The following is a 26,386-nucleotide window of genomic DNA, read 5'->3' on the forward strand; positions in this document are numbered from 1 at the left end:
ATTGAGGGCTATCAACAACCACGTGAGTGAGCTCAGAAGCAGAGTCTCCAGCTGCAGTCAAGCTTTCAGAGGACTGTGGCCCTGATGGCAGGTTAACTACAACTTCAGGAGTGACCCTCAGCAAGCTAAACCACTCCCAGATTCTGATCTCAGAAACTGAGATAAGGTCCATTGTTTTAAGCTGTTAAGTTTTGGGGTAATTGGTTATGTCACAATGGATAACTAATATATTTGTCAATATCCAACAGAGAAAAAGCATCTAGGGTTTTTTGAAGCCTTTAATATTTTAAGCCTATCACTGATACACCAGCATGTTTTCTGCATTAAACTAAAACTGTATGATGGTACTGAGGCTTGCCATGGTGTTCCTGTTCCCAAGTACATAAGGAGCTTTATTTTCTAATGTCTTTTTTATAAGTCAGTTAATGTCACCCCAAAGCACAAGATAAATTTTACTCAAATATTTATTGGGTGATATAGCATTTTTCAGGAAAGGCATCTGCCACAAAAATGTTTCTTTCCAAATGATGTGCGGCTGACATGGATCACTGCTGCAAGTGCCCTGCTGTCCTTCACAGAAGGTCGTGTGTGTGCAGGGTGAGGTTGATATCAGGGTTATGTGGACGGTCTATCCCTTGGGAGATGACTTGACTTAAAAGATGTTCTGTGTTTCACTAATTTGTATAACGTCAAGAGATTCTGCTGTTACTGAGAAAGAACATTTAATGACAGATTAATTACGTAATTTCATCCATGTGACTTTCTGGTTTCCTTACTCCAGAGGATCTTCAATGATTTGGCGGTTTCACTACCAGTTAATCAGCAATGCTTCCCTAGGCGTCTCTAGCTGAGTCCCGAGGAGCCCAGCCAGCTGGATATTCTTACTAGGTAACCCTCTTGTTCAGGCTTCAGTTGATAGTGGAAAATGGAGAAGGGAGAGGATTGGAATTTATGTTATTTTGCTAGGGCTGCCATAATAAAGCACCACAGACTGGCTTGAACAGCAGAAATTTATTTTCTCACAATTCTGGAGGCTAGAGGTCCGAATCACAGTGTCAGCGGGTCGGTTGCTTCTGAGCGCCTCCCTCTTTGCCTTGCAGATGGCTGTCTTCCTCTGTGTCTTCACATGGTCTTCCCTCCGTGCATGTCTATGTCCTAATCTCCTAATCTGTCCTATAAGAGTACCAGCCATATTGGATTAAGGCCCACCCTAATGACCTCACTGTACATCTTTAACAACCTTTTCTCCCAATACAGTCACATTCTGACGTATGGGGTTAGGATTTCAACATATGAATTTGGAGGGACAAAATTCAGGCCTCAAGAGAACTGAAATGTATTCTTTAGGTAAAGAACTAACAAAGCAAATAAGTAAAATCATTGGAACTCTTAAAGAGAACTGAATAAGGATCTGTGTTATAATAAAAGTGGTAATGGATTCAGACTTATATAGGTGACAAGGCTAATAGTAGCAGAATCGTTAATCATGGAGAATCTGGCCTTGGAGCCTGGAAGTGGGGCTCACTGGGGGCTCCCTTGTAAGCTGGTTGCCACAGTGAATATACATGTAGGTGTGCATTTTACATCATCATGAAGTTGGTAACATAAATTGTATCTTCAAACCAGGAAGTGTCAAAATTTCTTGCTAGACCATTCAAATTCATTGAGGCAGAAAAAGATAGATGAAAAAAACTGTGTTTGAGCATTGGTCTTTCTTGGAATTTGGTTGTTTGTATCAAAGAAGCATTCCAAATATTTTATGCAGAAGTAACAAAAATTACAGTTAAAAAGCACATCGAAATTAGCATAAAATACACATGTATGCATTAAAGAAATCTAGATTTAAAAAATGATCAGAGCTGGGTATGGATGTAGTAAATGCCATTTTTTAAAAAGTAAATTCACGGCTGCAATGTTGAGTTTTAAGAAAAATCAATTTTAAGAAAAATTCTAAGTTAGTAAGTTTGTCACAGGGGAAAATATCAGACAGTGTATTCATAAGAACAGTTCTTAGTCGATCTCCAGGAAAACTTTGAAGACAAAAATTCATATGATTTCTGTCAGGAATTTTAGAATACACCAAATGCAACAAAAGACTTTCTGGTGTGGTATCTTACGGGGAATAGATACCAATCACGTTTATAAAAACCACATTCTCCTGTTTAGTGTATTAGTCCATTTAGTGTATTTGGTCTTAAGTTAATCAAGGTAATCTTTTTTTGTGTGATGGTAATATAATACAAAGCAAATAAAAATATTTTATATATGCTTGTGTGGAAGAATTATAGGAAAGATACTCAAGGGCACATTGCCCGCTCACTTGTATTTTAGGTTTCCAGTGCTAAAATCCGTTGTTATTTAATGCTTTAGAGCAGGGGTAGCAATCTTTTTCTGTAAAGGGCTAGGAAGTAAATATTTTCGGCTTTTCTGCCCATATGGTTTACGTCACAGCTATTCAACTCTGCCATTGCAGCATGACAACAATCATCAACAGTGACCAAACAAGTCAACGTGGCTGTGTTCAATAAAACTTTAGGCATGGAGGCTTGAATTTCACATAATTTTCATGTGTTACAAAATGTTATTCTATTGATTTTCTTTTTCAACCATTTAGAAACGTAAAAACCTTTCTTAGTGTACAGGCCATATGAAAACAATTAACAGGCCAGATTTGGTAAATGTCTGCTTTAGAGCCCCCCTGTAAATACGCTTACAGGCTGACAAGATAGGCAAAGCCCTAAACAGGTGGTAAATCCCACTGAAAAACACACAAAATGTGAAGGTCCTCTAGAAGGTGCCCAGACGCAATCCCAGCCGCCTTTTGGGATGCCTCGGTGCTAGACATCAGGCCAAAGCGACCCACTGGTGTTGCGTTCATTGATTTTCTAATTGACGTATGAAGGGCGGCTGAACCACTGTTGAATGTCTGCGCTTTCAACAACCAGAGGGGGTGTAATTTCAGCAGTAAATACATCCCAGTTGGATTCACTGTGACAGTCACATATTGTTGTAATAGGTAACACATATACAGTGCTTTCCACAAGCCAGGAGCTTGACCAAGCACTTTAAATGTATTGACTCACTTAATTCTCAAGAACAAAGCCCTCGAAGGCGGGTACAATTGTTATTCTCATTTTATAGATTTTACCTTTCAAAATGTTACCACTATTTATCCAGCTCACATTGTCTGGTGTGTGTGTGTGTGTGTGTGTGTCTAAATAAAGAAAAATATATATTAGTAATTCACTTATGCCAGAGGCCACAACCACTTTCATCAGGAGCCTAGACCCATCTTTCTTTTCTTATCCATCATTTTTTAAATTATCCAAAATAAAAGAGAGAAAATGTAAATATTCTACCAACTTAATGAGAACCCAACAGGTATTAGAACTATGAGCATTACTCTCAGTGCTCGTGCTGTGAGGTCTGATGAGGCGTCGGATACCTGGTCCTTCTCGTACAGCCTCCCATAAAGAGTCACTGTCAGGACAGGTCCCGAGGGGGGCTGCAGACTGAACAAGCGTCCATCACTTGACACCTAACGCAAACACAGAAGAGTGGGCTGAGTCTCCCCTTAAGTGGTGCAACCTCACAACACACTTCTCAAATTCAGTGCAACTGGATGAGGGAACAATAAAGATAATGGGCAGATTCTGTTCTATTAGAGACGTTTGAAATGGCACAGAGCACACAAAAAATTGGAGCTATGGAATTGGCACTGATTCATTTCTTATTGAAATGCCTGTAATCGATATCTCAGAATTTACTTGTCAAGGAAGCATTCCATGAGTTAATAAACGTGAAACAATGGATGTGGGAGAGTATAAGAGAGAAGTCTAGTTCTCTCAGACAAGCAACGCCTCCTCCAAATGATGGGAAGGGGCTGGGGAAGAGGGTGGAGCTGAGCCTCTACCCTCCCTGTCACTCACTCCGCACAGCCTCCCAACCTGCCCATCGTCCCCAACTCCCCACAGCAACTGTCTCCACCAGGAAGGAGAGTGAGAGCAGAACCTGCTGGGCAAGTCAGTGAGGATGTGGCTGGGCAGGGCACTTGTGCAGTAAGGAATCATATCTGGCCTCTAAAAAAACCTCTTTGCTTTCTCGCCAACATCAGCCACTGTCAGATTCTCTCTCCTTCAGCTTTTCCGTCTTCCCTGGTCTCCTACGGTCGCACAGGGCCCTCACCCACACCAGGAGAGGAATTCCTTCTATCTTCCCTAGACCGTCACTACCCAGTGATGCGAAGGGGCTCCCTCTGGTGGGACTGGGTCTGAAAGTCTTCTAGAGGCTTCTTCCCATTCAACGGCGCTGAAGCAGCCCAGCCTCCCCATAGTCCCTACAAGAACATATTTGTTTATTCTCAAGGACACTCTAATTCTTATAGTAAGGCTTTCCAGCCCGTTCAGCGTCCTTCGTGCTCCCCAAGGATAGTTTACCCTTTCCAAATGGCAGTTTTGTCATATTTGTGAGCATGTGGGTATGTTTTGTTCTCAAAAAGTGCTTCCTCTTACATGAAGTGAACTGGCAATGATAAGCAAAGAGTCTCACCTGGAATTCTCCAGGTGCGAGCTGAATTTCACTCAGCAGCACCTCAGGGAAGACATGCTGGGTCCCAAAAGTGCCACTGAGGGAGAACGTATCGAACCTAGTGGAAGCAGTTTCCACCGAGTCACCACAAGTGTGTAAGTCCGTGGTTCTACACTTCAACAGAGTGCAAACCTGCAAAAGTAGAAACAAACCAGTAAGTCCTAGGAAAGTCGACTGAAACGCCGGCCTGACCTGGAAAAACGCCCAGGCCCCTTCGTTTGGTTAAATAGTGTTACTTCCCCATTAGGTTAATCCAGCTCATTGCTGAGCAGCCATTGCAACAAGTCATAACACAAAAGAACTTCCCACCCCAGTGCTTCCCACAGTTCACCGACACACATTAAACCACAGAAAGAATCAGATCTTTGATCTATAGGCACGAACAATTATACCCTCATTGTTCTCAGGTAGGCAATGCTTCAAATAATCAAGAGTGTTCAATTTCTAAAAAAAAAAAAGGGTTGAATTTAGTCACTAGTTTAATCTCATTTTGTTGCCTATTTCACACAATGAAAGAACTTTAAAGTTCAGTGAACCCTAGAGTTGATCTAGAGACAATCTCTGTGATCTGGAAAAGTCACTTACTTCATATCTGAGCAAGGACTGGAACAGCTCTCACCATTCTGCATTGTTACACTATACTACGCTCTACTACACAGCCGTGTGACTGTAAAACCTATGTGAATCATCTCACCATGCAGGCGCAAAGTCCCCAAAAGGAAGATCCGTATCCGTTTAACTCCAGCTGCACTGCATCTTCCAAGCCTCACTGCAAACCCCCTGCATTTCTTGCCTGACTAAAGGTTCTAATGAAGCAGGTGCCCCTACTTCTACTTTTGAAGCTGGAGAACAAGCACTTTAGGGCAAGTGTTTTAAGATGGGATTCAAACAACTTCTAGGTAAAGGCAGAATGGGCACATGCTTCTGTTTCATTCCCTCGAAGTCCTAAAAACAACATTAGCTTTTTTTAAAAAAGAAATAAACCCACAAGGATAGGAGAACAGGAGGATAGACCATGGCACAATTTTAGAAACTGGGATGTTGATGCAAAAGTGGTAACTGATTCAGCAGATGTAACACAGCCAAGTCCTAATCGAGTCTTGGCAGTGGTGAAAGCCAAGAATCAACCTTATCTACACTGCAGAATGCTCAAAAAGTTCCATCCCTGGGAACACAAGATACCTCAGAAACTGGGAATGTCGTGGTGGCTAAAGTAAGGAATATTGGTGGGCAGTTGTTAAGGATGCCTCAGATACTGAGGATGGGCAGCTGCCCCTCCCCTATTTCAGTGAAAGGCTGGGCATTTATTTCCAGAGAGGGTAAAGCAGGTGATGTCTCGATGGAGGCTTTGAAAGACGTGGTTGAAGGGGATTACATGAACACATCATTGTTGAGACCGCCTCCCAACACCACCACCACACCCTGCAAGGCCATTTCTCCCACTCGGCTCTCTCAATGCCGTCAGCAAGGCATTTATCCTTCAGGAACATGGTCAGGCATGACCGTTAAATTTGAAGTTCAGATAAATTAAAAATACTAAAAATAGTTTTTAGTGTAAGTATATCCCAAATATCACATGGACATACTTATATTTAAAAATATGTATTCCTTATTTATCTAGACTTCGAATTTCCCTGGGCATCCTGTATTTTTATTTGCTGAATTAGGCAACCCTATTCAGGAGGAGAATTAGAAGAACTTTGAAACCTGGAAAACCTGAGCATCCCAAGAGGAACACTCTAAAGGTACTGAGCTCAGGGTTTCCCCCAACAAAAGGCCCGGTTAGATCGCCGTACTGTGAAGCTTAAGATGGGCAAGCACCCACACGCTCAGAACTTTCCGTCTCTTTTTGGTAAGACTAAAGGGTCGCCATATAGATGAGAAAAGCTTCTAAATTTAGAATTTCAACTTCCAAAACCTGCCTGGCACTGGTGGTCCAGCTCAGGGATCTCTGCCCGGCAAGGACAACTGAGGGCTTCGTTTTACCTGGCAGAGCTGACCTTCCTCTGAACACCATGAAGGACCCACCATGGCTCTCCTCAAGTGCAGCCAAGGGTCTGGGCAAGGCAGAGAGGTGAGCCAAGATTGAGGAGGGAAGGAAGGAGAAAGAGAGAGGAAGAGCCCAGAGAGGGCTATCTTGCTTTGTAATCAACTTTTTAAACTTAAAAATACATCACAAAAAATAAAAAAATAATACATCACAATTTTTTTAATTTTAGAAATTAATATGGCCATATAATACCATATATAGTACAATATAGGTCCATATGCCACATAATATGTGGTAATATTTATATGGCAATAAATATTCTTATACAACATAATTTAGCTAATTTGAATTTTGGACATTTTCTTGATATCATTTATATTATTTTTCCCCTTTTCTCCAGCACCTTGAAGCACTGATTAGGAGTATTGGTTCCTGCTATATTTTCATCCTTCTCCTTTTTTCTTGCCCTTCCTCTTAGATCTATAAAGATAATTCAGGACATCTCATCTATGGGAAACAAAAAGCAAAAACAGCCTTTCCTGACCGCAGGTCTCTGTCTGGCTCCTGTCTTGTTTCTCTTCTCTCGTCTCAGATGAGATTTTCGAGGAAGAAATTCTCATTCATTCTTTCAATATTCTCACTTCCCTTCAACTTTTCGACTCACTGTAATCTGCCTTTCACTCTACCATTATGAACCCACGAAATTCCACCAAAATTCTACTCATTCATATCAATAATGGTAGACATATTGCATAAAAATTTCCTCCTCCTGAGAGTCTCTACTTCCTTGCCATCCGTGAAGGTTCTCTTTAAATTCTCCTTCATTTCCCAATCATATTTTCAGGTTCCTGTTCTTCTGTCCACTTCCTGCCCAAACGCTGGAGCTCCGCAAGGTTCCACCTTTAGCACGCTGTTCCTTACTATGTAGCCAGCTTTGCAATGTGATTCACTCTTGAGGGTTTAACCACCCTCTTTATCCTGCCTGATTCTCGAAACAATATTTCTAAATCTAATATCTCCCTTAAGCATCAGACCCATATATTCAACAGCCTACTGGATGCTGCAGATGAATGTCCCATGTGAGCTTCAAAACTAGCACATCCAGAGCTCACCTGAGCATCTCCCCACTGCCACCCAGTCTGCTCCTCCCTTCGCATCCTGATCTTTCAGAGCATCACAGGCACCCAGCCACTCTAGCTAGAGACCTGGCACATTCTAGACCCTTCATTCTGCTTTTCTGTTCCAAATCAAATTGGCCGCCAAGTTTAGTTTTTAAATATTTCTTGACTCCATACCCTGGTTTTATTCTTACTAACATAATCTTGCTGTACAGGTCCTAAAAGGAGTATTTGAATAATTTAACTAGTCTTTTTCTGCCCTTATTTCATCATCCACAGTATAGCCAAAATGTTCTACTCCAAAGAAGATTGGATCACATCATTCCCTTGCTGGACACCTTCCAACAGAAGACCATCACTGACGGAATAAAGTCCAGATCTTAGGAACCATGTAAGATTCTGCAGGATATGATCCCGCCTCTAGGCTCATCTTCCACCAACCACTGCTTGTGATGTTATGCCTTCATAACACTGAATGGCTTGCTCTTCCCTGCACACCCCGCTCTTTCACACATCCACAACTTGCTCACGCCCTCCACTTCACCTAGAATTCCCTCCCACTCTTTTACGCCTGGATAATAGCATAAGTTCATGTATCATGTCTCCAGAAACTTCCCCAGATCCACAAATTAGGCTGAGTACAACTCCCTACTATTTCTATAGCAAAGTGCACATTCTATGTTCTATCACATGCCAACCTGTATTGAAGTGTCTGCTCAAGTGTCTTTCTCCCCTACCAAATCCCTCAAGAGGAGAGTCTATGCTTATTCATCTTCATATCATTAGCCCTGAGTAGATACCTGGTATGCAGCAGGCACTTGATAAATGTCGAAGTGAGCAAGCATTCTTAGAGTGCTGATCATACAGCAAACAAAATGTTACACGGTGGGAATAGTTCCAGCACTCAAAGGGCTTTCAGTCTCCAACAAATACATACATAACTTGACACGATATGTCTTTGATAAAGTTAAGCATAGGTGTCTGGGAACACATAAAAGAGGTTCCTAACCCAGCTGGGGAGGTGGGAATGGTGCCACAGGAAGTGTCAGGGCAGGCTCCCTGGTGAAGACAAGACCTGAAAAGCCCAATGAATGACAAAAAGGTGAGGGCCACCATAGATAAAGGAAGCAGTCTGTGTAAACATCCAGAGGTTCTGCAGATGCTAGCATATTGGAGATGGGGAAATGTCTCAATGTGCCAGGAGCCCAGGGCACACGTTGGTAGAGTGAGAGAAGACAATTGAGAATAGGAAGGGGCCACACAGAGACTTTCTGAGCCTTTAATGTTAAGGAATTTGATTTGCCAATTAGAAGACAGTGAGGAATTTTAAGCAAGGGAGTGAAATAATCTGAAATGGCTTTTAGTGGTTTTGGCAATGATCGTGTAGGGAATGGACTGGATGGAGCTGAAAGTGTCAACAGGAAGCCTTGTTAAGAGGATGTTGCAATAATCTGAGTGAAATAGGTTCAGAGCCAGATCAAGGAAGAAAAGGGCAGAAAGAGAGGAACATGGAAGCTGCTTGTTCTTAGGGATTCCATCTCATCAGGTTCCAATTGCTCCTCTACTGTTGAGGGCTGTGAGATATCTGAATCTTTGCAGCAATAAATATTCTACTGTACATCTCAGAGGTTAACGCTATATGGCTCCAGGACATACTCAGTGTCAAGCTTCTTATAAAACAAGATAGGCATTCATGAACATACAGAGAAAATGGCTAAATTTGTTCAAGCAGGAAATATCAGAGGTTAATTATCCATTAAAATTATCTGTAATTTGATTATCATATCATTTTAAACACTGGTTCTGCAAATAAATGTTCTGCCTTTTCCCAACTAGTTTAAAATTGAGCTGACATCGAGGATGGCAAGTTTCAGCTAATAAAATTTCAGGATTTTCAACTAAATTCAAATTTCAAACAAACCACAAATTTTTTGGTATATGTATATCCTCGAAAGTGGGACATATCTATAACAAAAATAATTCATTTTTTGTCTAAAATTCAAATTTAACTGTGTGTCCTGTATTTTACCTGGTAACTCCCTTGCCACCAAAGCAATCATTACCTGTAAATAATAACTCCCTTCAACAGTATGTAAGCCATCAAATGCCCCTAGGGCGTACACTTCATCTGATCTCTTCTCAGACATCTTGTAGCTTAGGTGACAGCAGAGAGCTTTCTGACAAACTGTGTAATTTCCTGTGACTTCGGTGAGCTCCAGGAAGGTGAATTCATCAAAAAAGACAGTGCTGTTAAATTCCTGGTTTCCCGTTGAGAGTGTTTTCACACCACTGGCAAAAGAAGTCCAGTTCACCACTGCTGGGTGGTGCGGGTGGGAGTCCAGCTGTGAGAGGAGTAGTTTTCCCTCCTCCGTCTTCATATCATAATGAAATGCTCTTGGAGAATCAGGAGCATAGATGCCACTTCCTGGAAGTGATAAGTTGAAATGGCATTTGAACCGGGAAAGTGAAAAGGAATCGCACAGTTGTTATTGGTATTTGAAACTCACATTAGCATTTTACTCCCTCTAAGCTATACAATTCATTAATTTCAGTAAATATGCTGATAAGAACAAGAGGTAAGAGGAAATCCAAGAGAGTATGACATCAAGAAGCCAAGAAGAGAGAGTTTCACATGAAAAGTGGTGAATTTTGGAAAAAAGAGAGAGTGTACATTCAAGCTGAATAAAACTAAATAATTTAGATTGAGATGGATTCTACAGCATGCCGCCAGCTGGAGTTGGAGAACATTGTATTAAGGAGTACGTGTTAGCTAGAAAAAAAACAATTTTTTTTTGCTTTTTTGCTTACATCAAACCTGTAAATCTTAAAGATGTCACATTACCTGTCATTTTCATTGAGGGGTAATGTATATTGGATGCAAGGAAATTGACCCCCATGCCCATAGCCCAAGCCGAGTGAAATTCAATAGCTGACAAATGTGGCAAAACATTCATCCAGGCTGTCGGGAAGAGGATGGTGTCCACTTGGAAATCTGTCACCAGGGTAACAGCAGGGTCGTAGAAGAGAATATCGAAGCACGTGAAAATGCCAAACTTTCCAAAGGTGGTGTTGAAAGTCACGACCTCAGGCTCCTTGGGTGCATTGAATTGATCTTCACCCATGAAAAGGTTTTGCTGCAATAAATAAAGGGGGAAAAAAATCTCTTTTAAGAAGTTGTCCTGGACATCACTGTGTCTGAAAAAGTACAAGCTCACATAAGTCAGTGCCAATTTCATCTATGACCACTGTCTTCACAGGAAAGAGTGTTAGAGAATCAGAGAGGACCACAGCCAACAGGAGGCTTTGATTCAGTCTCCACATTTTGTAGATACGTACAAGGGAATCCTTATCTATTAAGACCTTCTTGAATCTTACAAGACATGGGCACGAAATAGTTAACATCTATTTGCCAAGAACACTTAACTATTTTCTGTGGGCAAAGAAGTTTCTTCGCTCCTTTCTCTTCAAAACCTAGACTCTTGCCAAGTCTATCTGGCAAGTAGTTTTTCATTCTAGCCTTGATCCATTGTCAGGGCACGTCTTTAAAAGGACAAAGTCCAAAAGTCAGCGTTATGTTTCAATGCAGTAGGCTCCTACCGATTGGCACACACTCAGCGACACCCTACTGTGCTCTTAAAGGCACAGGAATCCTCGTGAAGAGCTCACTGCACCTAATCATTACTTTCTGTGCTCTGTCTCCACTCTACTTCTAAATAATGCTTATTATTATCCACAATAATGGATTTTTTCCTTCTGGTCCACTTTATTTTGTTAAACACTCAGTAGTCAATTATTTGCAAATTAATTCTACCTTATGGTAGCGTGCCACAAGTTTTCCCTGAGCATCAAACACCACATCAGTGTTGTACTGGTAACGGCCATCAGGGGGGCACTCAGGGTCACTGGCATTGCATGGCTTCTTGTCCCCGATATTTGCCACGACGTAGATAGAGTTGTCCTTGGCCAGGCAGCTGAGCCTCTCTTGGACTGGAGTGTGGCCAAATCTGGTATGTGTTCATTGGAAGAGGGAAAAAAAAAAAAAATCAAAGCTTTTAACAAAATTCAGAATAATAGTTGCATGAACCTATTATGCGATATACACAAAAGTAAATTCTAAATAACATAAGTAGAAGGGAAAGATGAAAACAAAAGACTTCAGAGGAAGTACAAGCTTATTGGAATTTGGTTCTAGGAAACTGTTCTAGGATAAGATTCCAGGCCACGTATTTTTCTCTTCATAGCATTTATCATCATCTGTAATCATATATTCATTTATGCATTCATCTTATAATATGTGTCCCATCTTATAGGGCAAAGGCACACATCTCCTGTTCACTGGACCCATGGCTGACAGAAAAGAGGCATTAAGAAACATTTCAGGGCCAGTCCAGTGGTGCAGAGGTTAAGTTCACACACTCCGCTTCGGCAGCCCAGGGTTTGCCAGTTCAGACGTGGGTGCGGACCTCCACATCGCTTAAAAAGCCATGCTGTGGCAGGCTTATAAAATAAAATATATAAAATAGAGGAAGGTGGGCACAGATGTTAGCTCAGGGCCAATCTTCCTCAGCAAAAAAGAAAAAGACAGAGAGAGAGAGGAGGATTGGCAATGGATGTCAGCTCAGGGCTAATCTTCCTCAAAAAAGAAATATTTCAAATGAAAGAACAATTTGGAAATAGGAGTATTCTGAGAAGATGGCAGAGTAGAAAGCACCAGGAATCCATCCCTCCACCTAGATAACAATTGCACGGCAGAATGTGTCTGGTGTAACTATTTTGGAACTCTGGGGTCTATTCTAAGGCTTGCAACTTCCAGAAGAAGGCTTGGAAGGTCAATTGCAGTTAATTTCAGTCAATTTCAGCTCTTGGCTCAGCAGTGGCTACCATGCCCACTTCTCTCCACCCTCTAGCCAGTGGCAGGCAGCCATGCAGGTGTTCCTGGAGCACCTTGCAGGCAGCCTATGGGAGCAGGGTGGGCAATATTTCTGTCCTCCAGTTAACGTTTTGCATTTGCATTCTGCGTTTGCGTTCTGCATTCTGATCGCTGATAACCGCTTCTGATCCTGGAAGTGCAGACACTGGGGCAGGCAATCATTGTTTTTTTAATTTATTGAACTAATGATTGACTCTTTAATCTGCCGGCCAGATGACCTTGATCACAGGTGCAGCCAGTCACTGTATTAAAGGATGCCCTCTATACAAGGACTCCTACACTCTCACATAGTGGAGTTCCCGGTACATAAGAAAGAGTCCACATTAAAAGGTGAATAATAAATTCATCTTTGAATTAGGTTATTGGACATAGCTTGTCTCTCAAGAAATCTACGAGCTTTCTTCTATGAGGCAATGGAAACTTCTGCGCCAAATTGTTCCTCTCTTAACCTCCCAGGAACTCTCAGATGTCTACTGCATGTCCAGTTGTAACGATCAGCCCACTACCACAGTGCTTTGTAACAACTACTTTCTCTTCTTCATTCATGTGGCTTCTAGTTTTTACATCTAAACTATCTTACTTTTTAATTATATAAGATGTAATAAGAAATCTCAAATCCTTCTAGAAGTATGTGAAGTATAAATGCTAAATAAATAAATTTTTTGTAAAAAGAGAAACGATGAGGGCCTTGTTCCTATAACATCCAGGGTAAGTGGTGATGTGAGCCAAAAAAAGATTGGCGACTGTGAGAAAAAAGAGCATTTGACTCAGTGGATATTTCAAACATACTCAACAAGAAGTGATATCTGACTGTATGTGAGGGGTAAAGGAGATTGACTCCTCTCTGTCCTTCCCATCCGACGTCCAATCTTTCAGCAAGATCTGTCTTACCTACCTTCCGACTTTATTCAGACTCTGGTCATTTCTCAATACCCAGACTTCTACCGCCTCAGTCCAAGACTATCATCTCTCTGCCTAGATCACTATAACAGCTTTTTAAGTGTCCCCTGCTTCTTTATTGACTGCTTGTGGAGTCTGTTCTCTGCATAGCCACCAGAGTGATCCTTACACTAAAACTGAAGTCACAGCACTTCACTTCTTGCTCAAAACTCTCCAATGGCTACCTCCTCACTCAAGTAACAAAGTCGTTATTATGGCGCATGGAGCCTTATGCACTCAGTCCCCTCCCACTTATCTGCCTCCATCTCCCAATTTTCTCCCCCTCCCTCACATCACTCAACCACATTCACCTTCTTGCTGTTCCTAATATGGCAGACACACACTCTGACCACAGGATCTTGGCATTTAGAATTCCCTGGAATGCTGTTTTCTCAGATATCCTTGTGACCTACTCCCTCACTTCCCTTGTCTTTGCTTAGATGTCACCATGAAGCCCTCTGATGACTTAAAAATTTCAGCCTCACACTTGCCACCGTATTCACCTTTCCTGCTTTATTTTTCTCCACAACATTTACCTCCACGCCACATCATGGATAGGTGGATGATAGATCACTAGATATTATCTTGTTTTTCAATTGACTCTCTCCCCACACTAGACTATAAGCTCCAGGAGAACAGAGTTTTTAAACCTGTTTAGTTCACCTTATTGCCCAGAATAGTGCCTGGACATAGTAGGGACTCAAACAACATGTTGAATAAACGAATGAAGGCAAGGAATGGAGATGTCATTGGTTGATGGCAAACAGGATGGGGAAACCAGACTCCTTGAAATGGAACAAATGGAACATCCTGGAAGGGATTTTCAAGAGGCTCTTGGAAATTTGATTCTAGGGGAAGGCCATTCAGAACCAAGAGAAGTCAGTTCATACTGGAAGTGATAACAGAGTTCTTGCCTTTTAGAAACTGAAGCTAGGCATGGGAGATAGTTAACTAAAAAATAATTATGATACAATGAAATATGCATACAGTAGATGATTAACAGAAAACTATTGAACTTTGTCAAAACCAAGGCATCTCTATAAGCAGTTACAGTAGTTTGTGTGGTTTTGAGAGCAGTTCCCAAAGACGAATTCCTACGATTTCAGCAATGGCGCATTTTGAAAGAAGTGAGTTAACTGACACCGTTCTCCTAGATGTGTACGGTATTGTTTTGCTTATAGCAAAAGTGATAGTGCTATTTTGTTTAGTCTAGACTTGATTTAAACCTGCTATATCATAACTTTCTAGGCTGACAATCAGCTTAAGTTTAAGAATTTCATATACATTAAACATCAGCTGTCTTATGGGTGAGAAAGGAAAGCTTATAATCCTAAACTGGCATGTGACTCTATTCTGCTATTTACTCACACAGTTTTCAAATTGCAGATGCAACAGAGAAACCATTTTCCGTTCACTAGTAAAGAGTCAGAAGACGAGAGTGGATCTGGTTCTTCCACTCACCAACTACCCCGTGACCCTAAGCAAGTTACACCATCATCTCTCCAGATTCACTCCCTCAAAGGAAATTCACATTGAATTCCGTGATTTTCACGTGACCTTCCCACACCGATTTCTGTGATTTCGTAATTCATATTCACATTCCTATTAAATGTATCCATATGAGATGAAAGATAATAAAACTATCTTGAAACTTAGAGTTGATAGCGGGTCGTATGCAGTGATCTTCCATAAAGTTTTCCCAAGTGAAGTGCGTTCATGTTCATGATTGAATTCTTAACAATGTGTTTCTTTACCTGTCGGGATTGTTGCAAGGGATCCAGTTCACTTCAGGGTCTGGGATGTCCTCCAAGTACGGATAGAGCGTGTCCCTGCTGAAGTTCCAGCCGTAAACACCATCTTCTGGAGTCACGATGATGTGCGCACCCTGTTAAAAATGGAACTTAACGTATTCTTCAACTAAGCAAACAATCAAAGTGGGAGGGGGGCGGCTGGGAGAGGATCTGAGGAACTGAGCCGCTGAGAAGCAACCAATCGGGCTTTCTTTTTCTTTCAATCTTATTCCTTTGTTTTCTATGTTTTCACAATTTATTTTCTTTGCCCAGCCACGTTCCTTTTCGAATCCCTCTGTTGTCATTTCTATTTGACTTCTTCATTCTTTCACAAACATGAATAGCTTTCCAGGCTACTCACAGGTTCGCCACGCACTAGAGTTGTTACCTTTAAACCCAGCTCTTCCCAAAATGACCCTCTTTGAACTTTGGCCGACTGTTGTGTCTGCATGCACCTGAAGGATCTGTAACTCGATCTCTGTTTCACTTCCCCCCTTGCTCCAGCCTTCCCTGCTCCTTATGCTGCAAAAGTGATTTCTGCTTCTCAGAAGGAGGGACTTCAGACACCGGTTACCTGAAGGACGCCGGGCCTAGGGGTACAATGTGAGCTGCCCTGGGCACCTTCGGGAGGGTGAGTCACCCTGAAAGCTGCTGTGGCCTTGAAAAAAATAGCTGGACTAAGGGTGCAAAAAACCTCAGAATCCTTCATAACCTTTTAAATCTCCTTATGTATAAGAATGTATACTGATAGATATATGTGATATGTATGTATCTATGACTTTCATCATGCTTCATACATTCCTCATCTGTACTTGATCTATGAATATCTTATTGAAACTATATTCTTTCAAACCACACACTTAAACTTAACCCTTCATTCAACTCAAGGACTTACTGTGCATTAACATATATGCTTTTATCTTGTCATTAGAATGAAGTATATAATACATGCTGTTAAGTAATTTGCAACTTAAGTTTAATTGTTTTGATGTTGTGAACTAACCCCAAAAACCTGCCAACTCTTTAGAGCACAACAGCACACTGAGGCCACTAGTACTCTACAAACAGCACCTGGTCCCTGACCGTTTTATCCTCCACCCACCACATGTAGCAGAAAAGAGCAACAAAGTTGTTGAATTTGCAGCAAGTTCCTCAAAAGTCTGCTGCCTCTAATGATAACCAGCCTACTCTCTCCTTAACTTTGTCTCACTATTAGGGAAGTGCAATAGTGTCCTTGCTCCAATAATTTTGAGAAGGAGGTAGGACTCTGATTCAGTTCTTGCCTTCCCTGACACATATGTTGTCCCAAGGGGTGTTGACGCTGACAGTAATCCTGTCTCCTAAGACCCCACCCTTTGCGCACATAGAATCCAGCACACTCAGAGATGGTACCTGCTTGGCTGCTGAGGTGATTGCTCCCTCCAAAAGATCCAGATTGCGGTTCATTAATGGCAACGCCTCTTCCCGGGACACTGGCGTTAGGGTGGCATTGGGCAATATCACTGCGTGCTCGTAAACAGCTGCAATAAAGGTCTCCAGGGAGTGGGCTTGGAAGGTGCAGAAAACCAGAATTGCCACATAAGCGAGCAGCTGAGAAGAAATCATGATGAAGTCCAACGATTTGCTGAGAGATAGATCAAATCCTGATATTTATAGAGAGAAAACACAAGAGATCACGTGGTTCCCAGAACTTAGGACTTTAAAGTGACAAAGTCTAACTTTAAGAAAGCTTTCTGGTTTTACATTACGGACATAGATATAGACACTCCTTATATAACAAATGACCCTCCCTCATGGAAGGGATTTGTGAGGATCAAATAAGCAAATGCTTATGTACTAGTTTGCTAGGGTTGTCATAACAAAGTGCCAAGAATTGTATAGTTTAAGCAACAGAAATGTGTTGTCTCACGGTTGTGGAGGTAAAAAGGTTCAGACGAAGGTGTCAGCAGAGTTGGCTCCTCCCGAGGGCTGTGAGGAAAGAGTCTGTTTGGGGCTTTCCCTGCAAATGGCTCTGTGCTCCCTGTGTGTCTTCACACGGCGTTGTCCCTGTGCGCATGTCTGAGTGCAAACTTCCCCTCATTATAAGGACATTAGTCATTGGATTTAGTGCTCACCCTACTCCAGAATGACCTCATCTTCACTAATTACCTCTGAAACAATCCTCTCTCCAAATAAGGTCACATTCTGAGGTACAGGTGGTTAGGATTTAAACATACAAACTGTCGGAATTCACCTGTTTTAAGCACACCGCGGTGTATGTAAACACTGTGAAGAGTAAACAACTTTACAGTTTAAAATTATTCTTATTATCATCATGCGGATATCTGGGCTCCATGCTTTATTCACTTCAGTTTCCTCAAAATGGAGAAGCCAGGACGAAGAGAAATATAAAATAGTCATTCATTATCTATTCCTATACAAATCACCCCTAAAACTTAGTAGCTTGGAACAGCAAGCATGTATTATCTCGCATTTTCTGTGGTCAGGACTCCAGGGGCAGCCGAGCTGGGAACCTGAAGCCCAGGGTCTCTTCCACAGGCTGCAATGAAGCTGCTCGCCAGCACTGCAGTTATCTCAGAGCTTGGCTTGGGAAGGATTCACTCCCGAGCTGCAGGCTCACTCGCATGGCTGATGGCGGGCCTCAGGTCCTCATTGGCTGTTGCCCGGAGATACGAGTTCCTTGCCATGGAGGCCTCAGCCTCACTAAAAGGCAGCTCACGTTATGGTATCTGGCTTCCCTCAGAGCCAGAGAGCAAGAGAATCCACTCAAGACAGAAGCCGCCGTGCTTTAGTAATCTAATATGGAAAATGACACCTCATCACTTTTGTCATAATCTATTCATCAAAAACGAGTCAGTAGGTCCAGTCCACACTCGACAGGAGGGGATTACACAAGAGTGTGAATGAGGCAGGGCTCACTGGGGACCTTTTTAGAGGCTGCATCCCCACAGGGGTAATAGAGAGAGGAGCATAAAGAACAAGCGTGAGAACTAAAGAAGGGAGAGAGGAAAATAATAGAAAACAGAAAAGGAGCTTATAGATTTTGGTATGCAACAAGTGTATAAGTTTTGCTTCGGTTGTGAATTAAGTATAATATTATTTTATGTTTATAGAACTAGTATTTATGATTATCCATTCTATTTTTAGGATATTTCATTTTGGATGATGGTTTTATGGTTGAATTTGCAAATGGGTGTGTCTGATGTTTTATTTTTTTACTTCAGAACTATAATAAATTTATTCTGGGGCTGCCAAAGTAACCAAGAAGTTGTGGTTGCCCCATCCTCCTGAGCCTACAGCCAACGCCAGCTCCCTCTGTCTGCTGACCTCCTTTCGTCTTTCCATTCCCGAGTAAGTAGGGACACCTCATACTTCAAAGGATGTAATTGTTACACAACAATTTATAAAAGGAGGTTCTGAAATAAAAGTTAAAACTGAAAGGAGTTACCCAAAGGTTAAAAAACTTACTTCTTTGATCTTATCAGATTAAAAACACTAAATAAGATCCTCCAATTTGGTTTCCCATCTGATATATAAAGAGCTTGAAAGTCATCTCTCTCAACTTCATAACAAGAAAAAAAGATGAATAAGTGAAAATCAACAACTTTTCTTGGCTATATCAGAGAATTGAAGTCCTAGGACAAACCACTGTGGCAGATGGTTAGCAAATGGCTCCGCTGTTGGAGCTTCTACTGGTTTGATCGCTGAAACTGTCATTGATGAGTTGCTGGAGGCCCACTATGGCCAAGCTTGAAAGTTAAAAACTAGGAGGGTCCCAGTGTTAGGGAGGCTGTCACACTTTTGTGAGTTTTACCTCCAGGAACCCCACAGTTTCTCTCGGCAAATAATGGAGGAAAAAACCCTCTGCCTCAAGCTTCCTACAGGAGGAAGGGGGATTACCTCCACTTTGAAATAAGCCCAGAGCATTTTCTTCTCCTTGACAAAAGTCTGCCCTCAAAAGAAACTATTTACCAGAGCCTAACCAACCTAGGGGAAGGGTAACCCCAACTCTCGCCCTCCTGGCCTTCCTGTCTCAACTAAGAGGGAAAGAAAACCTGAGAAGCACTCATGAAAGTCACATCCCAGGGGCACAGGCTCACTACAACACAGAAACGTCATCATTGGACTCTATAAACCTTCCCCTCCCCTGACATGTTACCACCATGGCAATCTGGAGTTTGCTGCCTACCTAGCATGCATTAGCCAAGAGAAAGTCTTCAGAAGGACAATTGCAGTTCTTGCAGTAGAAAGCTATCAAACTAGAAGCGGTGGGGCACCAACAGCCTCTGCTGCCGTGACTGAGCTGGGTCTCCTCATGGCTAATGCCACTACATCACCTTCGATAAGCAATGTGCAGCCGGCCAAGCTCCTCTAATGCAGCCTTTCTGCTCAAACAGAGTAGACAGACTGGGGGAATAGTTTCCAACAAAACTTGTGTGTGGAGAGAAGACACTCATCCCGTTTTCTGCCTTTTTATCAATCTACTAATCTCAAGAGGTAATCCATTTACAAAAACTTCTGAGGGTCCTCCCTGGTTTTAGGAAATTTTTTAACTATGGCCCTTAGTCCAGCCTTTGATCAAGGAGTGAAAGATACCTGAAGGGGATCACCTGTAGCCTTGGACGGTCTTATTTTAAAAGGTAACTGCTTAATGGTCTCTTTAGAGTGGAAAGGCAATTCAGATAGAGGATTACTGGAATGAGTACTCAAATAAAGGAGACGGGAACAGCAGGAGTTATGTTGTCTTATAGTCTTTTGTTTTAGGTACCTCTCCTATCTTTAACTTTTTATTAGCCTTGTGTAATGAATCTTTCCTTGAAGCGATTTTGGAATCTTGAAGACTTTTAGAGGCTTCTGCATGCCAGTTAAAATAGGTATCGCAATCTGTTTGTTTATTTGGGAACCCTTCATTTCAAGTGCACTTGTTAGATGATCTTGTCTAATTGGACCGTTCTGACTGAACTCATGACCACAGCTGAGCTCTTTGAAAGGACTTTGGAACAAGACTGTGAACAAGGTCTGTCAAGATAGTGGCCTTACAGACTCTCTCATATCTAACCCTGAAGAAGGGCCCTGGTATGGGCCCCTCCCGAAGTTGACAGGACTCTGAGAGATTTCCTGGTTAACTGCAATGTTATTCCCTTAAACAGCCAAGGAAACCAAAATTAAAATCAATAGAAAACCTTGCCAAATTTTGGTAAATATTAGAGCTATACCCTCTGCTTTAAACCCTGCTCAGAACCTGCAGAGGAGATCCTGAGAAAAGTGGTAGCAGCCAGCGAAGTGTGAGAATTCTCACCAGAGTCAGGTCTCCCCGATCTGTCTGTAGTACCCAGCAGGAAGAGACAAATAAAATGTCTTTTGCACCCTCTTTGGAGTCACCTCTCAAATCTAAGTTTTGTTTAATACTGCCAGACACACTTAGTATTTGTTCTGGCTGAAGATGTGTGATATTTTCTACCTCCAGATAGTATTGCTAAAATGAATTTGTAAAAGGGCTCTATTAAATTTGCTTAAAGAAAATTAAGTCCTTATATGAATTAAATATTCATAAAATTTTCAAAAATATAATAGAAACTAACCCAAATGCTTTTCATGTTCAACACGATCTGGGAAAATATTTGGTATTAAAACTAATTTGAGTTTGTTAGTTTATAAAATAGACATGTCTTTAGAGTTATCAATATTGAATATAATGCAGACATGCAACTTTTATTCTATCTGGGTTTGTTGATAAAATAAGTTCATGTTATTTCTGTTGCAAAATTTGTCCTCAAGAAAAATAACTTGATATGATGAAATTTTCATAAGTAATCTAAATATAATCGGTGAGAACAAGTGAATTAGACAAATGTAAATGACACAAAAGTTTTTGGGCAAACTTCTTAAATAGTTTCCCCAAATCCTTTTGGTAACTTGAAATCTTAGGGTTTTGCTAACTTAAATTAAATTTTGGGTAGTCGTTAAGTATCTAGATCATTTCCAAATAAGATAACATACTGAAGCATTAATTACTGAACACAGGTTTATCCACTTTTGGCTTCCTTTTATAGAGGAACTAAAGATATTTGGGTCTATTAACAGAAATGTTTTGTGCCACAATGAAAAATATTACTATGAGAAAGCATATGTTTCTAGAAATTATAAAAAGAATTTATAAATTTGCCAAACCACAGAATGCTAACGTGAAAGACGGTTCACAATTGTTTACGTCTTTATTTTCACTAGAAAGTAAAGTTTTTAAGGATTAAGAATTCTAACCACATGTAATTAAATCTACTAAAAGTAATAAGGGAAACATTTCTGAATGCAAGGAAAGATGTGTGCTTTAGGTAAAAGAATATGTGAGGAGCTGAGACGCATTTTCGTTGAGGAAAAAGAAAGTAATTTTGTCCTAAAGTGAGACTGATTATTTCAGAGTGGGAAAGATGAAAAGCATAGGGCAAAATTTTAGAAGTTTTTGTGGACAAGCAATCTTGGGAAAATAATTTTATGTGTGGTCAAGCTGGCTGAGAATAGAATTAAGTTATTTAAGCAAAAAAAAAAAAGAGTTTTAACATCAAAAGTACACTAGTGCAAAATTAGAATTGGTTTTCTCTCAGCTAAAAGGACAAAATTTTCTTGGACTTTTCAACTGCCTTTGATAACAGATTGTGAAAGTTTCTTTACCTTTTAAGTGATTTGCCTAGAAAGAAAAGATCCTATGTTTTATTAAATTTATCAAAATAAAATTCTAAATTAAGTCTTTTTGAGCTCAAAATAACTTTGGGATTTTCCAGAGGGCCCACGGAACATCTCAAAAGACTTGTTCTCTGTCTTTCTAAACAGAGAGATGTTAAATTAATTGGGCTTATTTGATATGTTAAATTACGTGGGAAGCACTGTCAAATAAGAAGTAATACCAAGCCTTTTTTATGCTGTATTTATGTAGGTATATGTTGTAAGTCTTGAAGAAATTGTATTAAATTACTGGAAATCTGATATGTCCTGGTATAATGTTACCAGTCATAATTCCAGTTATTATCTTAAAACGTTGTATATCACAGAAATAACCAGATTTTCTTGTCAATTTCATTATAATGAACTCTCATCAGATCTTAACTACGGTCATTTTTAAGTCTGGTCATTTACAGTTATGTTTTTTACTCAGATGCTCTTGGAAAAGTGTTCTTGCAAAATTACTTCATATTCAAGGAGAATCATGCAAAGGACTTGACAAGTACAGGTTTCTAATAACTTGATATCATAAAACTGAACTGGGTAAGAATTTCCAGAACTAATGAAAAAACTGGATTCAAGCCCAATGGTATTAATTACATGGGACTGAATGAACTGAGGAGGATGATTATAATTTTTCATGACTTTTTGTTTGAGACATTATTGGTTCCTTAATGTTTTGTTTTTCCAGATTTAGGGAAATCTTTTCTCTTAAGCGACCTATAACTTGCACAAATTTGATAAAGTATACCTTTGTAAACAAAGATGAATCATTTACTTTTTCTCCCTATCTCATCTCTCCAGAGTTCAAAAACTCTTTTGAGTATTCTTTTCACAGCAATACAGTTAGTTATTTCAATAAATCCAATAAGAATCCATTCTCCTCATAACAGGACATAATTGGAAACATTCGTTATATTACCAAGACTTTGACTGGAATATTGTATTTGAGAGAGATGTGCATAGACTCAGATATGCCAGACAGCTTTTAAAAACTAAGGTTGACATTATTGAGCCAATAAAGCCCCTTAAAATAATTGGCCTGGTACCTTGCTTACAAGTTTCCAGCAAAGCAATCTTCAAAAGAGCGTATGTCAATCACTATTCTTGCTGCACTTATGTAAATAATCAGACCAAGTTTAATGCAAACAAATTAGTTTTGCTGTGATTATCTTTGGGAAAAAATGGGGTGATTATAAAGAGAAAAATTGTGTTTGCACCTTTCTAGATATTAGCTTCTAGTCCTCTCAATTGTCTTTGAAGTTTTGAGATATACTGGTAAACTGGACTGGATCTTGAATTCTTTTGGTTTCCTCAAATATCTGGCTACAACTCTCCAAACCAATGTTTCCGATTTTCTCCCACCCTTCTGATCAGAATCACTAAGAACAAAGACTACCCTTGAACCTCCTTGGAAGGGTCTATGCGGATTCTCCTCACTACCCAGATGGCAGCCAAACTTTAGGGATTTGAACCCTGTGTCCATATCCCCCAATTAAGGACATTTCCACCTGACACCTGGTCCTGTGCAAACGTTGGAGATCTCTGAACCACATTGACAAGGAAGAGAAGTAACTGACATCAGTGTGGACTTCTTCTGCCCAAGATGCCAGATCAAGACTTCACACTTTAACCACATGAGAACCCCTCTTCTCCTCTTTCTTTCCTTTACTCTGGCTTTGGCCTGGAAAGATAATGCCATCATCTGTATCTCCCAGGCCATTGCTAAGGGTGGTAACCATTCAGACTGCTGGATTTGTCATCAAAAACTTTAATCTGTCTATTAACAGTGCCACTTTAGTGAGAATGGTTTGTGCCCAGACGAGATGTATCTTTGTCTGTGTGGTGGTGATCACTCTCCTTGAGCCTATGAATGCCTGGATGGTGAGCAAAGCCTCCCAGGTTACCTAACTGTGCCCCTAGCTGTTCACAGACAGGCTGAGACACCTCTCTGGTCATCTCTCCTGAATTTACGTCATTGAATTAGAAAGGGCAAACCAGGAGGTTTTCAGTGTTCAGGATTCACTTCCCTTGGCAGGTCCCTACTTTCTTAGCTGGAGTGAGTACAGATGAGGCCATGACCGGGAATCTCTCCTTAACTCTTGAAGATATCACAGAATCTGCTGCTAAAGCAATAGCTGCCCAACAAAAACTCTTAGACTCCCTGGCCAAAGTTATTCTTGATAATAGGATAGTCTTCAATTATCTCTTAGCTGAGCAAGGAGGTGTCTGTGCTGTGGCCAATGCCACTTGCTGCACTTGGATTAGCACTTCTGCGGAAGTTGAAACTCAGCTACATAAGGCTACTGAACAAGCCACTTGGCTTAAGAAAGTGACTCCTTCAATGGAGTCTTTCTTTGACTTATATGATTTTAATTGGTTTGGGTCTTAGGGACCATGATCTGAAGTGCATTCCAAACATTGGAAATTATCCTACTTGTAATAATCAAAGTAGTCTCCTTGGTGCACCGTATTCTCTCAACAGCTTTAAATGCATGTTCGCAGCCACTAACCACCAAGCAAATGGTCCTCGTTCCTAAGACTGGAACATCAGAAAAGGAACAAAGAGAATGACCAACTTAAAAAATGTAAGTCTGACGTCATAACCTGTGACTAGCACTCAGTAAAAGCTGGGAGAGCAACAGAGAGGTAGCTGAGAGTGGTGCCAAGGCCTTAAATTTTGATCACGTCTCTCAGTTAGGCTGAGAGTCTGATCAAAAGGGGAAATCATTAAAAAAAAAAAAAGAAGAAAGAAAGAAATAGAAACAACAGGCCCACATTGAAGTCACTTGTGCTCAGCTCCACATCAGCAAACCAAGACTTGAAACTTCACCTAATTGCAGTTTCAGCCCCTCCCAGGAGTGTAAACTTTAATCAGCTGATCTGGAATTAACGGTTAGCACTAGTGAGGTAATCCACTGACAGACCCCTGCCTTCCTTTAAAGGAAGGTGCCACTGTTGAAATGATCCGTTCTTGGCTAGAATAACTTCCTTGCCTGGTTTCTCTCTGTCTATAAAAGTCTTCCATTTTGTACAGCTCCTCAGAGCCCCTTTCTATCTATCTTCTAAATGGAATGCCTTTACGAGTCAATGAATAAAGCCAATAAAATCTCTAAAATTTACTCAGTTGAAGTTTGTTTTTTTAACAATATGATAAAAGATTAGAGATATGCCTCAGTATTGCTACTAAATATATATACCTAAATATTAATATTTAATGGCTAGAATACCGTCAATTTTCTGATTGACATTAATCTGATTGATAAAGTTGTTTACATTGTAAGAATATATATTTATGCCATAGGACTTAATAAAACTTTTATTTTTCTTTAATAAGTCCCTAATCATTATTATGCAGCCTGAACTGGCTCCCATGAAAAAAATAATTTTTCTCACCAGTGAATTATACTCCGCTGCCTCAGAAATACTCACTGAAGCCAGGAGAGTGGCTTCGCTCTCCAAAGAAAGAATTTAGATGAGGAAGACACAGCTGTGAGGGCTGATTCTAGCAGAGGTCCTCATTTATAAGTCATGATAAATAAAACGAGAGGTGGGAGGAGAGAAAAAAATAGGTCAAAGAAATAAAAAAGTGTGAGGTATTAAAAGATAAGGAGCAAATGACTTTTAAAGGGAAAGCTTGGTTGAGTCATGACGGGCAAGAGCTGAGAACTCCCAGGGGATTCGGCAGTTCTGCAGTCCCCTGTACGAGAGAGGGAACAGAGGTGGGCTTATGTAAGATGCATGGGTGAGGGGTGGTGAGGAAGCTGGGGCCACTAGGTACTAATGCAGCCTCGAGACAACAGTCTAGGAGAGAGGAAAGAAGCCTAGAAAGAACCAACATGAGGCCATCAGGTGCGAAGACAGCCATGTGCACACAGAAGAGTCGAGAGCACAGGTACAATCCTCGGATCCCTATGACATAGGCCCTGGAGAGAGAATCCAGGAATGATGGCAGCAGAGAGAGCAGGGGCATTTTCTTCTGCCCAGAACGTCTCTGGCTTCCTGGAACTGGATTGAATTAAATGGAGTGGAAATAAACACCTGGGAAAAGTCTAGGAAAGCAATTGTCGTACTTTTTGTGGGGAAAAAGGTGTCCCCAAACTCAGAGTGATCCTTAACCACTCCCACACGTCCTGCATTCATGTGTGTCTCTTCCCAGAGTTAATCACTGACCTAGCCAGGGTGCTAGTGCATGGGTAACTGGGAGAAAAGTGGCAGGTGGCCCTATCTAAGGAAGCTCTTAGTCCAGCACAGGCTGCAACAAACCCCTGAGTATCGAGGGGGCTTCCCCAGGATTGGGCAGATTCCAGGATAG

General features: G+C 41.0%; 1 protein-coding gene and 1 long non-coding RNA gene across 8 annotated transcripts; one reads left to right on the top strand and one right to left on the bottom strand.

Annotated features, from left to right (window-relative positions):
• Positions 1-992: 992 nt before the first annotated feature.
• Positions 993-17,414, bottom strand: VNN1 (vanin 1). Of its 7 annotated transcripts, XM_070557188.1 has the most exons (10): positions 17,264-17,410; positions 16,747-16,997; positions 15,319-15,449; positions 11,507-11,699; positions 10,538-10,829; positions 9,759-10,120; positions 4,549-4,719; positions 3,446-3,538; positions 3,149-3,204; positions 993-1,173 (listed from the first exon to the last, which is right to left on the bottom strand). In XM_070557188.1, the coding sequence occupies exons 2-9, from the start codon at positions 16,957-16,959 to the stop codon at positions 3,166-3,168; spliced, it is 1,494 nt and encodes a 497-aa protein (XP_070413289.1). In that variant the 5' UTR covers positions 16,960-16,997; positions 17,264-17,410; the 3' UTR covers positions 993-1,173; positions 3,149-3,165. The 7 variants fall into 7 exon arrangements, with proteins under 7 accessions (XP_070413289.1, XP_070413287.1, XP_070413286.1 ...); XM_070557186.1 differs by lacking the exon at positions 3,149-3,204 and having other exon boundaries at positions 3,404-3,538; positions 16,747-16,978; positions 17,264-17,414; XM_070557185.1 differs by lacking the exon at positions 3,149-3,204 and having other exon boundaries at positions 3,404-3,538; positions 17,264-17,414.
• LOC139073418 (uncharacterized) lies at positions 15,793-25,193 on the top strand. The gene is made up of 3 exons (XR_011522140.1): positions 15,793-15,985; positions 18,579-18,705; positions 23,449-25,193. It is a non-coding gene; the product is annotated as an uncharacterized lncRNA (long non-coding RNA).
• The last annotated feature ends 1,193 nt before the right edge of the window (positions 25,194-26,386 follow it).

This window comes from Equus przewalskii, chromosome 9 (assembly GCF_037783145.1).
Source record: "Equus przewalskii isolate Varuska chromosome 9, EquPr2, whole genome shotgun sequence".
NCBI classification, from domain to species: Eukaryota; Metazoa; Chordata; class Mammalia; order Perissodactyla; family Equidae; genus Equus; species Equus przewalskii.

Excerpts from the sequence above, each read along its gene's own strand:
- VNN1 (XM_070557184.1), bottom strand. The coding sequence starts at position 16,959 with ATGATTTCTTCTCAGCTGCTCGCTTATGTGGCAATTCTGGTTTTCTGC. Across the intron at positions 15,450-16,746 it reads TCACCTCAGCAGCCAAGCAG|GGTGCGCACATCATCGTGAC; the intron begins GTACCATCTCTG and ends CATTTTTAACAG. Across the intron at positions 10,830-11,506 it reads TTGTGGCACGCTACCATAAG|CAAAACCTTTTCATGGGTGA; the intron begins GTAGAATTAATT and ends TATTTATTGCAG.